At 53.6% G+C, this 18,529-nt stretch overlaps 1 protein-coding gene across 7 annotated transcripts in view; it reads left to right on the top strand.

The window, feature by feature from the left end:
- The first annotated feature begins 811 nt into the window (after positions 1-811).
- The window catches only part of LOC142473244 (uncharacterized), a 50,909-nt gene continuing 33,191 nt past the window's right edge, over positions 812-18,529 (top strand). For 3 of the 7 annotated variants that reach the window (XR_012790009.1, XR_012790008.1, XM_075580432.1), the window contains exons 1-2: positions 812-960; positions 9,711-9,884. Coding sequence is in view for 4 of the 7 variants with exons in the window: in XM_075580432.1 (XP_075436547.1) it covers positions 9,734-9,884 (151 nt within the window). In the remaining 3 variants the exon portion in view is untranslated. Of the gene's footprint in view, positions 961-1,693; positions 1,744-3,854; positions 4,062-9,710; positions 9,885-10,582; positions 10,843-18,529 lie in introns of those variants that run through there. The other 4 variants (XM_075580434.1, XM_075580433.1, XM_075580436.1 and 1 more) reach the window with 4 other exon arrangements.

Below are 18,529 nucleotides of genomic sequence, written 5' to 3' on the forward strand. Positions count from 1 at the left end.
CTGCGTGTTGGAGGAGGCCGGAGCTGCGTGTTAGGAGGAGGCTGGTGCTGCGTGTTAGGAGGAGGCCGGGGCTGCGTGTTAGGAGGAGGCCGGGGCTGCGTGTTAGGAGGAGGCCGGGCTGCGTGTTGGAGGAGGCCGGGGCTGTGTGTTAGGAGGAGGCCGGGGCTGCGTGTTAGGAGGAGGCCGGGGCTGCGTGTTAGGAGGAGGCCGGGGCTGCGTGTTAGGAGGAGGCCGGGGCTGCGTGTTAGGAGGAGGCCGGGGCTGCGTGTTAGGAGGAGGCCGGGGCTGCGTGTTAGGAGGAGGCCGGGGCTGTGTGTTAGGAGGAGGCCGGACTGCGTGTTAGGAGGAGGCCGGGGCTGCGTGTTGGAGGAGGCCGGGCTGCGTGTTGGAGGAGGAGGCCCTGCGTGTTGGAGGAGGAGGCCCTGCGTGTTGGAGGAGGAGGCCCTGCGTGTTGGAGGAGGAGGCCGGGCTGCGTGTTGGAGGAGGAGGCCCTGCGTGTTGGAGGAGGAGGCCCTGCGTGTTGGAGGAGGAGGCCCTGCGTGTTGGAGGAGGAGGCCCTGCGTGTTGGAGGAGGAGGCCGGGCTGCGTGTTGGAGGAGGAGGCCCTGCGTGTTGGAGGAGGAGGCCCTGCGTGTTGGAGGAGGAGGCCCTGCGTGTTGGAGGAGGAGGCCCTGCATGTTGGAGGAGGAGGCCCTGCGTGTTGGAGGAGGCCCTGCGTGTTGGAGGAGGCCCTGCGTGTTGGAGGAGGAGGCCGGGCTGCGTGTTGGAGGAGGAGGCCCTGCGTGTTGGAGGAGGAGGCCCTGCGTGTTGGAGGAGGAGGCCCTGCGTGTTGGAGGAGGAGGCCCTGCGTGTTGGAGCTGCCGCTGTTATACTGTCAGATCACTCGGTGATTGCTCAATAAGGAAACGTCCCAATGAGAAGGTGGAGCCGGAGCACAGAGCAGGAAATGAGAGAAGAGACGGTAAGAGGGGAGAGAGTGTGAGAGTGTGAGAGGGGAGAGAGTGTGAGAGGGGAGAGAGTGTGAGAGGGGGAGAGAGTGTGAGAGGGGGAGAGAGTGTGGGAGGGGGAGAGAGTGTGGGAGGGGGAGAGAGTGTGGGAGGGGGAGAGAGTGTGGGAGGGGGAGAGAGTGTGGGAGGGGGAGAGAGTGTGGGAGGGGGAGAGAGTGTGGGAGGGGGAGAGAGTGTGGGAGGGGGAGAGAGTGTGGGAGGGGGAGAGAGTGTGGGAGGGGGAGAGAGTGTGAGAGGGGAGAGAGAGTGTGAGAGGGGAGAGAGTGTGAGAGGGGGAGAGAGTGTGAGAGGGGGAGAGAGTGTGAGAGGGGGAGAGAGTGTGGGGGAAGGTGAGGGGGAAGGTGAGGGGAGAGAGTGTGGGGGGTGAGAGAGGGGAGAGAGTGAGGGGGGGGTGAGAGGGGAGAGAGTGAGGGGGGTGTGAGAGGGGAGAGAGTGAGGGGGGTGTGAGGGGAGAGAGTGAGGGGGGTGTGAGAGGGGAGAGTGAGGGGGGTGTGAGAAGAGAAAGTGGGGAGAGAGTGAGGGGGTGTGAGAGGGGGGTGTGTGAGAAGAGAAAGCGGGGGAGGGTGAGGGAAGAGAACAGGGGAGAAGGAGGGAGGGGTGTGAGAGAAGAGGGAGAAGGAGTGAGGGGGGTAAGAGAAGAGAGGTAGGGGGTGAGATACGAGTGGGGAAGGGAGTGGGGAGTAGGGAGTCGGAGGAGAGTCGGGACACTCCCAGGTGAGACGCCCGAGGGCTGAGCTGTGAGTATGTAATCATGTCGTCCGTTTACCCAGCACTGCGCAGACTGGGGGGCGTGCCCGCCAGGGGGGGCGGGAAATTTTTCTGGGGGGGGACGGGGACTTGGTGTTGCAGGGGCCCCGCGCTCTTCCCCACGGCATTTAAATCAAATGAACCAGGAGTGGCCGGGGGGGGGTACACTCCCTGCCCTGGAGGGGGTACACTCCCTGCCCTGGAGGGGGTACACTCCCTGCCCTGGAGGGGCTACACTCCCTGCCCTGGAGGGGCTACACTCCCTGCCCTGGAGGGGGTACACTCCCTGCCCTGGAGGGGGTACACTCCCAGCCCTGGAGGGGGTACACTCCCAGCCCTGGAGGGGGTACACTCCCAGCCCTGGAGGGGGTACCCTCCCTGCCCTGGAGGGGGTACCCTCCCTGCCCTGGAGGGGCTACACTCCCTGCCCTGGAGGGGGTACACTCCCTGCCCTGGAGGGGGTACACTCCCAGCCCTGGAGGGGGTACACTCCCAGCCCTGGAGGGGGTACACTCCCAGCCCTGGAGGGGGTACACTCCCAGCCCTGGAGGGGGTACACTCCCTGCCCTGGAGGGGGTACCCTCCCTGCCCTGGAGGGGGTACACTCCCTGTCCTGGAGGGGGTACACTCCCTGCCCTGGAGGGGGACCCTCGGCCGGAGCACTTTGTTCCCCCCTGTGCCTCAGACGTGGAGAGCTGAGGGGGACGTTGTGTGTGTGTTCCCCGACACCGCGTCGCTGGTTTATATCGCGAGCTGCGCCCTCGTTATCTGTCTGTCACTCTGTGTCATTTATATCGCTCGTTCCCCATTGTACTGCGCTGCAGCATATGTGGGCGACTTATAACTAAACGATGATAATAATATATACTGTACAGTGACCTCAGGACCCCAGGTTATTAGGGATGGGCTCAGGTAGTCCTGCGCTTATATCTAATGTAGGGTTCCAGAGAGCGTATTTTCCTGCCGCATTATACAGTGTACAGCTAATTCAGGTCTCTTCACGTGTACAGAGCTCTGCAAACCTCACAGGTCTCTTCTTCACATGTACAGAGCTTCCCTAACCTCACGGGTCTCTTCTTCACATGTACAGAGCTTTCCCAACCTCACAGGTCTCTAATTCACATGTACAGAGCTCTGCAAACCTCACAGGTCTCTTCTTCACATGTACAGTGCTCTCCAAACCTCACAGGTCTCTTCTTCACATGTACAGTGCTCTCCAAACCTCACAGCTCTCTTCTTCACACGTACAGAGCTTCCCAAACCTCACAGGTCTCTTCTTCACATGTAAAGAGCTTCCCAAACCTCACAGGTCTCTTCTTCACATGTACAGAGCTTTCCAAACCTCACAGGTCTCTTCTTCACATGTACAGAGCTTCCCAAACCTCACATGTCTCTTCTTCACATGTACAGAGCTTCCCAAACCTCACAGGTCTCTTCTTCACATGTACAGAGCTTCCCAAACCTCACAGGTCTCTTCTTCACATGTACAGAGCTTTCCCAACCTCACAGGTCTCTTCTTCACATGTACAGAGCTTCCCTAACCTCACAGGTCTCTTCTTCACATGTACAGAGCTTTCCCAAACCTCACAGGTCTCTTCTTCACATGTACAGAGCTTCCCAAACCTCACAGGTCTCTTCTTAATGTGTGCAGAGCTTCCCAAATCTCACAGGTCTCTTCTTCACATGTACAGAGCTTCCCAAACCTCACAGGTCTCTTCTTCACACGTACAGAGCTTTCCAAACCTCACAGGTCTCTTCTTAACACGCACAGAGCTTTCCAAACCTCACAGGTCTCTTCTTCACGTGTACAGAGCTCTGCAAACCTCACAGGTCTCTTCTTCACATGTACAGAGCTCTGCAAACCTCACAGGTCTCTTCTTCACATGTACAGTGCTCTCCAAACCTCACAGGTCTCTTCTTCACATGTACAGTGCTCTCCAAACCTCACAGGTCTCTTCTTCACATGTACAGTGCTCTCCAAACCTCACAGCTCTCTTCTTCACACGTACAGAGCTTCCCAAACCTCACAGGTCTCTTCTTCACACGTACAGAGCTTTCCAAACCTCACAGGTCTCTTCTTAACACGCACAGAGCTTTCCAAACCTCACAGGTCTCTTCTTCACGTGTCGGTAACCTGAGATTACACAAAGGAGCGGCCCTGCCTGTTTCCTATGTGGATACGCCTCTGGCAGTGATATCGTGCTGACCTTTTACAGCCTCAGTGACTCAGAGATAAACTGCCCCCGTGTCTCAGCCTCGCACAGTGACAGAGCGGTGACCTGGGGTGCAGAGCCCGAGAGAAAGACAGGTCAGGTGGCGGTATATAATCTCAGCGCACCTATATACCCATACAGCTGATCGGCTGCACACTGGTAGAGAGAGGTCAGGTGGGGATACATTGGGAGTGGGTGCTGTGTGATGAGGGGATACATTGGGAGTGGGTGCTGTGCAAGGAGGGGATACATTGGGAGTGGGTGCTGTGTGAGGAGGGGATACATTGGGAGTGGGTGCTGTGTGAGGTGGGGGTACATTGGGAGTGGGTGCTGTGTGAGGAGGGGATACATTGGGAGTGGGTGCTGTGTGAGGAGGGGATACATTGGGAGTGGGTGCTGTGTGAGGAGGGGATACATTGGGAGTGGGCGCTGTGTGAGGAGGGGATACATTGGGAGTGGGTGCTGTGTGAGGAGGGGATACATTGGGAGTGGGTGCTGTGTGAGGAGGGGATACATTGGGAGTGGGTGCTGTGTGAGGAGGGGATACATTGGGAGTGGGTGCTGTGTGAGGAGGGGATACATTGGGAGTGGGCGCTGTGTGAGGAGGGGATACATTGGGAGTGGGTGCTGTGTGAGGAGGGGATACATTGGGAGTGAGTGCTGTGCGAGGAGGGGATACATTGGGAGTGGGTGCTGTGTGAGGATGGGATACATTGGGAGTGGGTGCTGTGTGAGGAGGGGATACATTGGGAGTGGGTGCTGTGTGAGGAGGGGATACATTGGGAGTGGGTTCTGTGTGAGGAGGGGATACATTGGGAGTGAGTGCTGTGTCAGGAGGGGATACATTGGGAGTGGGTGCTGTGTGAGGTGGGGATACATTGGGAGTGGGTGCTGTGTGATGAGGGGATACATTGGGAGTGGGTGCTGTGCAAGGAGGGGATACATTGGGAGTGGGTGCTGTGTGAGGAGGGGATACATTGGGAGTGGGTGCTGTGTGAGGTGGGGGTACATTGGGAGTGGGTGCTGTGTGAGGAGGGGATACATTGGGAGTGGGTGCTGTGTGAGGAGGGGATACATTGGGAGTGGGTGCTGTGTGAGGAGGGGATACATTGGGAGTGGGCGCTGTGTGAGGAGGGGATACATTGGGAGTGGGTGCTGTGTGAGGAGGGGATACATTGGGAGTGAGTGCTGTGCGAGGAGGGGATACATTGGGAGTGGGTGCTGTGTGAGGATGGGATACATTGGGAGTGGGTGCTGTGTGAGGAGGGGATACATTGGGAGTGGGTGCTGTGTGAGGAGGGGATACATTGGGAGTGGGTTCTGTGTGAGGAGGGGATACATTGGGAGTGAGTGCTGTGTCAGGAGGGGATACATTGGGAGTGGGTGCTGTGTGAGGTGGGGATACATTGGGAGTGGGTGCTGTGTGATGAGGGGATACATTGGGAGTGGGTGCTGTGCAAGGAGGGGATACATTGGGAGTGGGTGCTGTGTGAGGAGGGGATACATTGGGAGTGGGTGCTGTGTGAGGTGGGGGTACATTGGGAGTGGGTGCTGTGTGAGGAGGGGATACATTGGGAGTGGGTGCTATGTGAGGAGGGGATACATTGGGAGTGGGTGCTGTGTGAGGAGGGGATACATTGGGAGTGGGTCCTGTGTGAGGAGGGGGTACATTGGGAGTGGGTGCTGTGCGAGGAGGGGATACATTGGGAGTGGGTCCTGTGTGAGGAGGGGATACATTGGGAGTGGGTGCTGAGTGAGGAGGGGATACATTGGGAGTGGGTGCTGTGTGAGGAGGGATACATTGGGAGTGGGTGCTGTGCGAGGAGGGGATACATTGGGAGTGGGTGCTGTGCGAGGAGGGGATACATTGGGAGTGGGTGCTGTGCGAGGAGGGGATACATTGGGAGTGGGTGCTGTGCGAGGAGGGATACATTGGGAGTGGGTGCTGTGTGAGGAGGGATACATTGGGAGTGGGTGCTGTGTGAGGAGGGGATACATTGGGAGTGGTTGCTGTGTGAGGAGGGGATACATTGGGAGTGGGTGCTGTGTGAGGAGGGGATACATTGGGAGTGGGTGCTGTGTGAGGAAGGGATACATTGGGAGTGGGTGCTGTGTGAGGAGGGGGTACATTGGGAGTGGGTGCTGTGTGAGGAGGGGATACATTGGGAGTGGGTGCTGTGCTTGGAGGGGATACATTGGGAGTGGGTGCTGTGTGAGGAGGGGATACATTGGGAGTGGGTCCTGTGCGAGGAGGGGATACATTGGGAGTGGGTGCTGGTTGAGGAGGGGATACATTGGGAGTGGGTGCTGTGTGAGGAGGGGATACATTGGGAGTGGGTGCTGTGTGAGGAGGGGATACATTGGGAGTGGGTGCTGTGCGAGGAGGGGATACATTGGGGGTGGGTGCTGTGTGAGGAGGGGATACATTGAGAGTGGTTGCTGTGTGAGGAGGGGATACATTGGGTGTGGGTGCTGTGTGAGGAGGGGATACATTGGGAGTGGGTTCTGTGTGAGGAGGGGATACATTGGGAGTGAGTGCTGTGTCAGGAGGGGATACATTGGGAGTGGGTGCTGTGTGAGGTGGGGATACATTGGGAGTGGGTGCTGTGTGATGAGGGGATACATTGGGAGTGGGTGCTGTGCAAGGAGGGGATACATTGGGAGTGGGTGCTGTGTGAGGAGGGGATACATTGGGAGTGGGTGCTGTGTGAGGTGGGGGTACATTGGGAGTGGGTGCTGTGTGAGGAGGGGATACATTGGGAGTGGGTGCTCTGTGAGGAGGGGATACATTGGGAGTGGGTGCTGTGTGAGGAGGGGATACATTGGGAGTGGGTCCTGTGTGAGGAGGGGGTACATTGGGAGTGGGTGCTGTGCGAGGAGGGGATACATTGGGAGTGGGTCCTGTGTGAGGAGGGGATACATTGGGAGTGGGTGCTGAGTGAGGAGGGGATACATTGGGAGTGGGTGCTGTGTGAGGAGGGATACATTGGGAGTGGGTGCTGTGCGAGGAGGGGATACATTGGGAGTGGGTGCTGTGCGAGGAGGGGATACATTGGGAGTGGGTGCTGTGCGAGGAGGGGATACATTGGGAGTGGGTGCTGTGCGAGGAGGGATACATTGGGAGTGGGTGCTGTGTGAGGAGGGATACATTGGGAGTGGGTGCTGTGTGAGGAGGGGATACATTGGGAGTGGTTGCTGTGTGAGGAGGGGATACATTGGGAGTGGGTGCTGTGTGAGGAGGGGATACATTGGGAGTGGGTGCTGTGTGAGGAAGGGATACATTGGGAGTGGGTGCTGTGTGAGGAGGGGGTACATTGGGAGTGGGTGCTGTGTGAGGAGGGGATACATTGGGAGTGGGTGCTGTGCTTGGAGGGGATACATTGGGAGTGGGTGCTGTGTGAGGAGGGGATACATTGGGAGTGGGTCCTGTGCGAGGAGGGGATACATTGGGAGTGGGTGCTGGTTGAGGAGGGGATACATTGGGAGTGGGTGCTGTGTGAGGAGGGGATACATTGGGAGTGGGTGCTGTGTGAGGAGGGGATACATTGGGAGTGGGTGCTGTGCGAGGAGGGGATACATTGGGGGTGGGTGCTGTGTGAGGAGGGGATACATTGAGAGTGGTTGCTGTGTGAGGAGGGGATACATTGGGTGTGGGTGCTGTGTGAGGAGGGGATACATTGGGTGTGGGTTCTGTGTGAGGAGGGGATACATTGGGAGTGAGTGCTGTGTCAGGAGGGGATACATTGGGAGTGGGTGCTGTGTGAGGTGGGGGTACATTGGGAGTGGGTGCTGTGTGAGGAGGGGGTACATTGGGAGTGGGTGCTGTGTGAGATGGGGATACATTGGGAGTGGGTGCTGTGTGAGGTGGGGGTACATTGGGAGTGGGTGCTGTGTGAGGAGGGGATACATTGGGAGTGGGTGCTATGTGAGGAGGGGATGCATTGGGAGTGGGTGGTGTGTGAGGAGGGGATACATTGGGAGTGGGTGGTGTGTGAGGAGGGGATACATTGGGAGTGGGTGCTGTGTGAGGAGGGGATACATTGGGAGTGGGTGCTGTGTGAGGAGGGGATACATTGGGAGTGGGTGCTGTGCGAGGAGGGGATACATTGGGAGTGGGTCCTGTGTGAGGAGGGGATACATTGGGAGTGGGTGCTGTGTGAGGAGGGGATACATTGGGAGTGGGTGCTGTGCGAGGAGGGGATACATTGGGAGTGGGTGCTGTGCGAGGAGGGGATACATTGGGAGTGGGTGCAGTGCGAGGAGGGGATACATTGGGAGTGGGTGCTGTGTGAGGAGGGATACATTGGGAGTGGGTGCTGTGTGAGGAGGGGATACATTGGGAGTGGGTGCTGTGTGAGGAGGGGATACATTGGGAGTGGTTGCTGTGTGAGGAGGGGATACACTGGGAGTGGGTGCTGTGTGAGGAGAGGATACATTGGGAGTGGGTGCTGTGTGAGGAGGGGATACATTGGGAGTGGGTGCTGTGCGAGGAGGGGATACATTGGGAGTGGGTTCTGTGTGAGGAGGGGATACATTGGGAGTGGGTCCTGTGCGAGGAGGGGATACATTGGGAGTGGGTGCTGGTTGAGGAGGGGATACATTGGGAGTGGGGGTTGTGTGAGGAGGGGATACATTGGGAGTGGGTGCTGTGTGAGGAGGGGATACTTTGGGAGTGGGTGCAGTGTGAGGTGGGGGTACATTGGGAGTGGGTGCTGTGTGAGGAGGGGGTACATTGGGGGTGGGTCCTGTGCGAGGAGGGGATACATTGGGAGTGGGTGCTGGTTGAGGAGGGGATACATTGGGAGTGGGGGCTGTGTGAGGAGGGGATACATTGGGAGTGGGTGCTGTGTGAGGAGGGGATACTTTGGGAGTGGGTGCTGTGTGAGGTGGGGGTACATTGGGAGTGGGTGCTGGTTGAGGAGGGGATACATTGGGAGTGGGTGCTGTGTGAGGTGGGGGTACATTGGGAGTGGGTGCTGTGTGAGGAGGGGATACATTGGGAGTGGGTGCTGTGTGAGGAGGGGATACTTTGGGAGTGGGTGCTGTGTGAGGTGGGGGTACATTGGGAGTGGGTGCTGTGTGAGGAGGGGATACATTGGGAGTGGGTGCTGTGTGAGGAGGGGATACATTGGGAGTGGGTCCTGTGTGAGGAGGGGGTACATTGGGAGTGGGTGCTGTGCGAGGAGGGGATACATTGGGAGTGGGTCCTGTGTGAGGAGGGGATACATTGGGAGTGGGTGCTGTGTGAGGAGGGGATACATTGGGAGTGGTTGCTGTGTGAGGAGGGGATACACTGGGAGTGGGTACTGTGTGAGGAGAGGATACATTGGGAGTGGGTGCTGTGTGAGGAGGGGATACATTGGGAGTGGGTGCTGTGCGAGGAGGGGATACATTGGGAGTGGGTTCTGTGTGAGGAGGGGATACATTGGGAGTGGGTCCTGTGCGAGGAGGGGATACATTGGGAGTGGGTGCTGGTTGAGGAGGGGATACATTGGGAGTGGGGGCTGTGTGAGGAGGGGATACATTGGGAGTGGGTGCTGTGTGAGGAGGGGATTCTTTGGGAGTGGGTGCTGTGTGAGGTGGGGGTACATTGGGAGTGGGTGCTGTGTGAGGAGGGGGTACATTGGGGGTGGGTGCTGTGTGAGGTGGGGGTACATTGGGAGTGGGTGCCCCTGTCAGGCACCATGCTGTCCCAGCAGTGTGTGTGTCCCCTGGTCAGGTGACCACCTCTGTGCCCCTCACAGGCGGGGATCAGACACGCACGGAGATGCCACGTAGGAGAGAGCCTGCGAGCCTGGCCAGCGCCTGTCTGCAGAACATCGCGCACAACATGCAGAGCATCTGGGTGAAAGATTACGCTGAAAACTACATGGAGAAATATAACTTCCTGTACGTGGAGGGGCCCTTCAACCAACTGGGTGAGTGTCACTGTCCTAGAGGTGACTGCATGCGTACAGGACAGGTATAGGGGGAGGGGTCCCTGTAATAGAGGAGTGATAGGTACAAGACAGTTATAGGGGGAGGGTTCCTGTAATAGAGGAGAGATTGGTACAGGACAGTTATTGGGGGAGGGTCCCTGTAATAGAGGAGAGATTGGTACAGGACAGTTATAGGGGGAGGGGTCCCTGTAATAGAGGAGAGATAGGTACAGGGCAGTTATACGGGAGGGTCCCTGTAATAGAGATAGGTACAGGGCAGTTATAGGGGGAGGGGTCCCTGTAATAGAGGAGAGATAGGTACAGGGCAGTTATACGGGAGGGTCCCTGTAATAGAGATAGGTACAGGGCAGTTATAGGGGGAGGGATCCCTGTAATAGAGGAGAGATAGGTACAGGACAGTTATAGGGGGAGGGGTCCCTGTAATAGAGGAGAGATAGGTACAGGACAGTTATAGGGGGAGGGGTCCCTGTAATAGAGGAGAGATAGGTACAGGACAGTTATAGGGGGAGGGGTCCCTGTAATAGAGGAGAGATAGGTACAGGACAGTTATAGGGGGAGGGGTCCCTGTAATAGAGGAGAGATAGGTACAGGACAGTTATGTATTTTATTATGTAGATGCTGTTCTTGTAGTTGCCACTAGATGAAAACTGAAAGGAACCCTTTTTTCTCTGCCAAAGAGCTGAAGGCTTTGTTACTGGATACACACATCTGCACCCTCTGCAGCAGACTCCCCCGGGAAGTTTTCACGCACTAGCACTGAGAAAAAGGGATTACCGGCGCCTATAAAGTCCATTAAGTGAATATCAATAAATATCAAACCAATCCTTGGAAAGTCCCAATAATGTCCTTAAGGTGAATGGGCAGAGACGGGGTGGATAGAAAACTCTCACCATGCAGCAGTGCAATATGTGGAGAAAAGACAACAAAACAAATTATGGTGCAGTATGCCAATCAATGTTGACAAAAAACAGTGAATACTAAACAACACAAAACAAACATAACAGACAAACAAGACAGACACTAGCAAGGCTTGAGATAAAACACAGAGCTATTTAATAACAACACATAATGCTGGGTGCCCTTTGGAATGCTCGCTCCCTTTCTAAAAAGTTCCTCTCTGTACATGACTTTTTTCTCTCTCACTCTCTGCTCCTATTTGCTATAACTGAGACCTGGCTCACTCAGTCTGACTCTGCTCTGGAAGTTGCCCTCTCTCATGGTGGCCTTTCCTTCTCCCACACTCCGCGCCCTGATGGCAGGGGGGGAGGTGTGGTGCTCCTGCTCTCCTCTCTCTGCCGCTACCGAACCGTTCCTATTCCCCCCTCTTGCTTTTCCCTCCTTTTGAGGCTCACACTGTCCAGATCTTCTCTCCTCTCCCTGTCCACGAGGCGGTCATCTATCGCCCACCTACATTTACTCATTCCCCTTCTGTCTTTCTCTCTCACTTTGAATCCTGGCTCTCTTTCTTTCTCTCCTCAGACTCCCCTGTTCTTCTCCTTGGGGGACTTCAATTGCCACATTGATGACACTTCTCTCCCATGGGCTTCGCGCTTTCTCTCTCTAACCTCTTCTTTTGGCCTTCAACAGTGGACTGCAGCCAGCACCCACAAGGATGGCCACTACCTAGACCTGGTTTTCACTAAAAACTTCTTTCTCCGATTTCTCCATTTCCCCTTTTCCTCTCTCTGACCATCACCTCATCTCATTCTCTATCTCACTTCTCCCCTTCTTCACCTCCATCTACCCCCCCGGTTCTGCAGAAACCTGCGCTCTATTAACCTACCAGACATTGAGTCCACTTTACGCACCTCCCTCAGCTCTGCTACAGACCCTGACAACCTGGTCAGGAACTACAACTCTGCCTTATCCTCCTCTCTTGATCTACATGCCCCGCTTTCTCTCTGCCGTCCTCGCCCTTCTAACCCCAGACCCTGGCTAAACTCACACACACGCTGCGTTCCTGCTCTCGTTCCTCTGAACGCCTCTGGAGGAAATCTCATACTCTCGCAGACTTCCTTCACTACAAATTTATCCTATCCTGTTTCAACTCTGCCCTCTCGCAAGCTAAACAAGCCTACTTTTCTTCTCTAATTAACACGCACAAGTCTAACCCACAATGACTCTTCTCTGTCTTTGATTCTTTACTCAAACCACCCTCAGCTGCCTCTTCTTCCTCCATCTCCGCTCAGGACTTTGCTGACTATTTTAAGGAAAAGGTGGAATCCATTCACCTGAACATCCTGTCTGTTTCCTCCTCCCATCCTACACCGCTTCCTAACTCTCCTCCTGCCTTCCTAGACTCTTTTTCCATTGTCTCAGAGGAGGATGTGTCATTGTTGATCTCCTCTTCTCCCTCTACCACTTGCACTCTTGACCCCATTCCCTCCCATCTCCTTAAAACTCTTGGTCCTACTATAATCCCAACGCTCACACACATTGTGAACTCCTCACTCTACTTTGGTACCTTTCCATCCTCCTTCAAACAGGCAACAGTCATACCATTACTCAAAAATAGCAAGCTTGACCCTACCTGTCTTTCTAACTATCGACCTGTTTCCCTCTTGCCTTTTGCCTCTAAACTTCTTGAACGTCTTGTATTCTCTCGCTTGCTCCATTTTCTCAACACCCATTCTCTCCTAGACCCTCTACAATTTGGCTTCCGCACTGCTCAATCCACTGAAACAGCCCTCACTAAAATAACTGAGGACCTCCATGCTACCAAAGACAGAGGTCATTACACTCTGCTCATATTATTCGACCTCTCTGCAGCATTTGACACCGTGGACCACCCTATTCTCCTTCACATTCTCCATACTCTTGGTATTCGGAACAAAGCTCTATCCTGGAATCTCCTCTTACCTCTCCCATCGTACTTTCAGTGTCTCTTCTGCTAACACCTCCTCCTCCTCTATTGATCTTTATGTGGGGGTACCCCAGGGTTCTGTCCTGGGACCTCTTTTCTTTTCTCTGTTCACACTTTCTCTAGGTGACCTAATCCCATCACTAGGATTTAAATATCACCCCTAGGCTGACGACACACAAATCTACTTTTCAACCCCTGACCTTACACCTGCTGTACAAACCAACGTTTCTGAATGTCTCTCTGCTATATCATCCTGGATGGCCCTCTGCTGCCTTAAACTCAACATGGCAAAAACAGAGATTCTCATACTTCCTTCCAAACCTGGCCCTACTACCTCCTTCCACATTACTTTTGGAAGTACCATCATTCACCCGGTAACCCAAGCACGCTGCCTAGGGGTCACACTTGACATTCAAAACGTTTCTAAAACCTGTCGCTTTTTCCTCCGTTATATCACAAAGATACGCCCGTTCCTCTGTTGCTCGATTGCTAAAACTCTGACTCAGGCCCTCTTTCTCTCCCGTCTTGATTACTGTAACCTCCTGCTGTCCGACCTTCCTGCCTCTCACCTGTCTCCCTTACAATCTATCCTTAACGCTGCTGCCAGAATCGCTCTGCTCTTTCCTAAATCTGTCTCAGCATCTCTCCTGCTAAAATTACTCTCCTGGCTTCCGATCAAATCCCGCATCTCACACTCAATTCTCCTCCTCACTTTTAAAGCTTTACATTCTTCTGCCCCTCCTTACATCTCAGCCCTAATTTCTCATTATGCACCATCCCGACTCTTGCGTTCTTCTCAAGGATGTCTTTTCTCTACCCCCTTTGTATCTAAAGCCCTCTCCCACCTTAAACCTTTCTCACTGACTGGCCCGCACCTCTGTAATGCCCTTTGTAGAGGGAGAGGGATTTGGCCCGTTATTAAAGGGGTTGCACCCCATATGCCCACCCCCTGACCTCACCAGGGAGGCAAGGGGTTAACTGGACTGCGGTCCAGGAATGTGGTTTACACCTTGTCATGTCAGGAAAATGTATGTTCCCATGTTTCATTATAATCCTGTATTTTAATGTTTTAAAGTGCATTTCTGTATCTCAGGTTCTGGAGGTCACAGAGAGTTGAAATTTGGCCAATATTTAGAGTCACTGTAGGCATTACGAACTGGCAAATTTCGACCCACTGAGCCCACCAGAATGGAACTTATTAATATGTGTAGATATTAAAGTGTATATGTATGGTATTTTGGATCTGTTCTGAAAATGCAGACTCCATCTGCTACGCTAATAGGTCATGAAGGGCAGCCGGATGATTGAGCATAAGCACTGTGATCAAAAGTTAACTGCCCTGATTGTTTACACTAGGAACCAAGTACTAATCAACAGACTCTGCCACTCTTATTGTTACCTGGGGGCAGAGAATCATCAAACTGGAGTGGTTTGTAAGTGTTATGTCTACACCTACAAACAATGCAGATCCTATCAGATACTTCATTTGGAAGACTGGTTGTCGCCCCTGATTTAATTATGGGGCTACAGAAATAAGACCCTCAGAGTCCCAGTACACATGGGCTAATTAGCAGGGGGGCATGGGTTAATCTGTGTCTCCACGTTAGGGATTGGATACAGATAATTGTTCACCAATAGTCTGTATTCAATGTTAAGAATAGGGTTACACAGGTATATAAACTGTGTCAACCCTACAGTTTTTAGTTGTTCTTCTGATTCCACCTGGAATGTCACCGGATTGCTGGAGAATTGCTAGCTGATACTTCTCCATCCCCCAACCCTAAGTAAGTGTTACCTTCTTGCCTGTTAATTGTACTATATTGCTGTGTTCACCTTTTTAAGGAATAAATTATATTTTATTATATCTAAGCCTCGTTCAGTTCAACCCAGATATTTGGCCAAATTTCAACTCTCTGTGACCTCCAGAACCAGAGATACAGAAATGCACTTTAAAACATCTTTAAAATACAGGATTATAATGAAACATGGGAACAGGGGAACATACATTTTCCTGACATGACAAGGTGTAAACCACATTCCTGGACCGCAGTCCATTTAACCCCTTGCCTCCCTGGTGAGGTCAGGGGGTGGCCATATGGGGTGCAACCCCTTTAAAACCGGGCCAACCCCCTCTCCCTCTACACCTCCCCTTCTTAATGGGTGACCTGTGGCCCTCTGGCCCTAACGGGGAGTGGGGCACTGCTGGCACCCTTAACGAACTCAGTCTCAGAGGGATAGTCCTGACGTGAAAGTCCATCAGCATTGCTGTTTTCACTACCCTTTTTGTGCTGAATAGTAAACTCGAATTCTTGTAAGGCCAAGCTCCACCTTAGCAACTTGGCATTCTCCCCTGATGCCCTCTGCAGCCAACTCAGGGGGTTGTGGTCTGTGAGGACCGTGAAAGCCCTTCCATACACATAGGGCTGGAGTTTTTTGAGTGCCCACACAATGGCCAAGCACTCTTTCTCAATGGTGGCATAGGCCACTTCTCTGGGGAGTAGTTTTCGGCTGAGGTACACCACATGGTGCTCTCTACCGTCGTCCCCCACTTGGCTCAACACAGCCCCAATGCCAAAGTCCGAGGCATCAGTCTGTATAAGAAAATGTTTGGAGTAGTCCGGGGCAGCCAGTATGAGGGCTCCAGCAAGAGCAGTTTTCAACGCCTGAAACGCCGTTTCGCAGGCAGGAGTCCAGGTAATAAGCACAGGCAGTTGCTTCCTAGTCCGATCAGTCAGGGGTTTGGCCACGGCGCTGTACTGTGGGACAAATTTCCTATAGTACCCTGCGGTGCCCAAAAATGCCATGACCTGTTTCTTGGTTTTTGGAACAGGCCACTGAACTATGGCTTCTACCTTGGCTGGCTCTGGTTTGAGGTGCCCTCCACCCACCCTGTGCCCTAAGTACAGGACCTCTGCCATCCCTACCATACACTTAGTGGGTTTCAAGGTAAGCCAAGCCTCCCTGATCCTATCCAGCACCGCAGCTAAGTGGGAGTCCCAGGAATTACTAAAGACAGCAATGTCATCTAAGTAATCCCTGTCATAGCTCTGCATCCCTTCCAGTAACCTATTGAGATGTGTAACCCTATTCTTAACATTGAATACAGACTATTGGTGAACAATTATCTGTATCCAATCCCTAATGTGGAGACACAGATTAACCCATGCCCCCCAGCTAATTGGCCTATGTGTACTGGGACTCTATGAGTAGCCCCATAATTAAATCAGGGGCGACGACCAGTCTACCAAATGAAGAATCTGCATTGTTTGTAGGTGTAGACATAACATTTACAAACCACTCCAGTTTGATGATTCTCCACCCTCAGGTAACAATTAGAGTGGCAGAGTCTGTTGATTAGTACTTGGTCTGTTGATTAGTACTTAGTGTAAACAATCAGGGCAGTAAACTTTTGATCACAGTGCTTAGGCTCAATCAGCCGGCTGCCCTTCATGACCTATTAGCATAGCAGATGGAGTCTGCATTTTCAGAACAGATCCAAAATACCATACATATACACTTTAATATCTACACATATTAATAAGTTCCATTCTGGTGGGCTCAGTGGGTCGAAATTTGCCAGTTTTTAATGCCTACAGTGACTCCACATATTGGCCAAATATCAACTCTCTTCGACCTCCAGAACTGGAGATCCAGAAATGCACTTTAAAACATCTTTAAAATACAGGATTATAATGAAACATGGGAACAGGGGAACATACATTTTCATGACATGACAAGGTGTAAACCACATTCCTGGACCGCAGTCCAGTTAACCCCTTGCCTACCTGGTGAGGTCAGGGGGTGGCCATATGGGGTGCAACTCCTTTAATACCAGGCCAACCCCCTCTCCCTCTACACCTCCCCTTCTTAAGGGGTTCAAGGTAAGTCCAGCCTCCCTGATCCTTTCCAGCACCGCAGCTACATGTCCTAAGTGGGAGTCCCAGGAATTACTAAAGACAGCAATGTCATCTAAGTTAGCCCTGGCATAGCTCTGCATCCCTTCCAGTAACCTATTGACCAGGCGTTGGAAGGTAGCCGGGGCATTCTTCATCCCGAATGGCATCACTATAAACTCATAGAGGCCACTTGGAGTGATGAATGCTGGCTTCTCCGTAGCGTCCAGGGTCAGTGGGATTTGCCAATAGCCTTTGCTCAAATCCATGGTGGTCAGATACTTTGCTCCCGCGAGTTCATCCAGTAACTCACCCATGCGGGGCATGGGGTAAGCATCTGACACCGTCCCAGCGTTGAGCAACCGGTAGTCCACACAAAACCGGGTGGTCTTGTCCTTCTTAGGGACTAGAACTACCGGGCTTGCCCAAGGACTCTGGGACGGAGTAATTACCCCTAGGGTCAGCATCTCCTCTATCTCCCTCTCCATACTGGTCTTGACCTCTGATGACACTCTATAAGCATGCTTATGCAGAGGCTGCAGGTCCCCTGTGTGCACTGGGTGTTTTGTGAGATATGTGGTCCCTGGCATGTCAGTGAAGAGGGCCCTAAACTTATAGTAGCTAGCATGTCCTTGGCTTCTACCTGCTGCCTAGCACTCAACTGTGCCCCTATCTCTACCTGCTCCACAGTGTTTCCCTGCCTAGCCTCCCGTAGGAGATCAGGCAGAGCATTGCTCGCCGGATCCTCCAGCATTGGGCTACAAATGGCCATTACTGCTCCCATACTCGGTGCTCTGTATTCTTTCAGCATATTGACGTGATATGTCTTAGGCCTCTCAGGCTCTACCTGAACGTTGTTGTACTCATTCACCTTTCGGATAACCGGGTACGGTCCCGACCAGGCAGCCATCAACTTGTTCTCCCGAGTGGGTTTGAGAACAAGCACCTGCTGTCCTGGGATGAATTCTCTGCTACGGGCATTCCGGTCATACCATCGCTTTTGCTTGGTCTGAGCGGCCCTGAGGTGGTCCTGGGACACCCCCATGAGCATCTCTAACCGGTCTCGGAGATCTACTACATACTGGATCACTGAAGCATCAGTAGCAGTAGCCTCCCCTTCCCATCCCTCACGGAATAGGTCCAGAGGTCCACGTACCCTGCGGCCATATAGTAGCTCGAAGGGGGAGAAGCCTGTAGATTCCTGCGGTACCTCTCGGTAGGCAAACAGCAAGTGCTGTAAATGAATCTCCCAGTCTTTCCCCTCCGCCTCTATAAAGGTCCGAAGCATCTGCTTCAGGGTACCATTAAACCTCTCACATAATCCGTTTGTCTGGGGATGGTAAGGGGTAGTGCGCCGGTGCTATACACCGCATGCATCCCAGAGACAATGTAAAAGTTCACTCATGAACTGCGACCCCTGATCGGTTAGGATCTCACTAGGGAAACCTACCCTAGAAAAAATGTTCAGCAAAGCTGCTGCCACTGTCTTGGCATCTATGGTGCCAAGCGCTTCCGCCTCAGGGTACTGGGTGGCAAAATCCACCACCGTGAGGATGTAGCGCTTCCCTGACCTGCTAGGAATCATAAGGGGTCCTACAAGATCCATTGCTACTTTCTGGAAGGGTTCCCCTATTATCAGTAGGGGTTTCAGGGGTGCCTTCACACGGTCGCCCGCCTTACCCACTCGCTGGCAGGCATCACAAGAGCGGCAGAAATTGCCCACATCTCGAGATGCCCCCGGCCAGTAGTAACGCTGTAATAACCGGGCTCGCATTCTGTTGACCCCCTGATGTACCGCTAACGGAATAGAGTGAGCTACCCGTAACAGTTGCTGTCGGTACCCCTGGGGCACTACTAGCTGTCGCTTA

Source organism: Ascaphus truei, assembly GCF_040206685.1.
Source record: "Ascaphus truei isolate aAscTru1 chromosome 1 unlocalized genomic scaffold, aAscTru1.hap1 SUPER_1_unloc_1, whole genome shotgun sequence".
Taxonomy (NCBI): domain Eukaryota; kingdom Metazoa; phylum Chordata; class Amphibia; order Anura; family Ascaphidae; genus Ascaphus; species Ascaphus truei.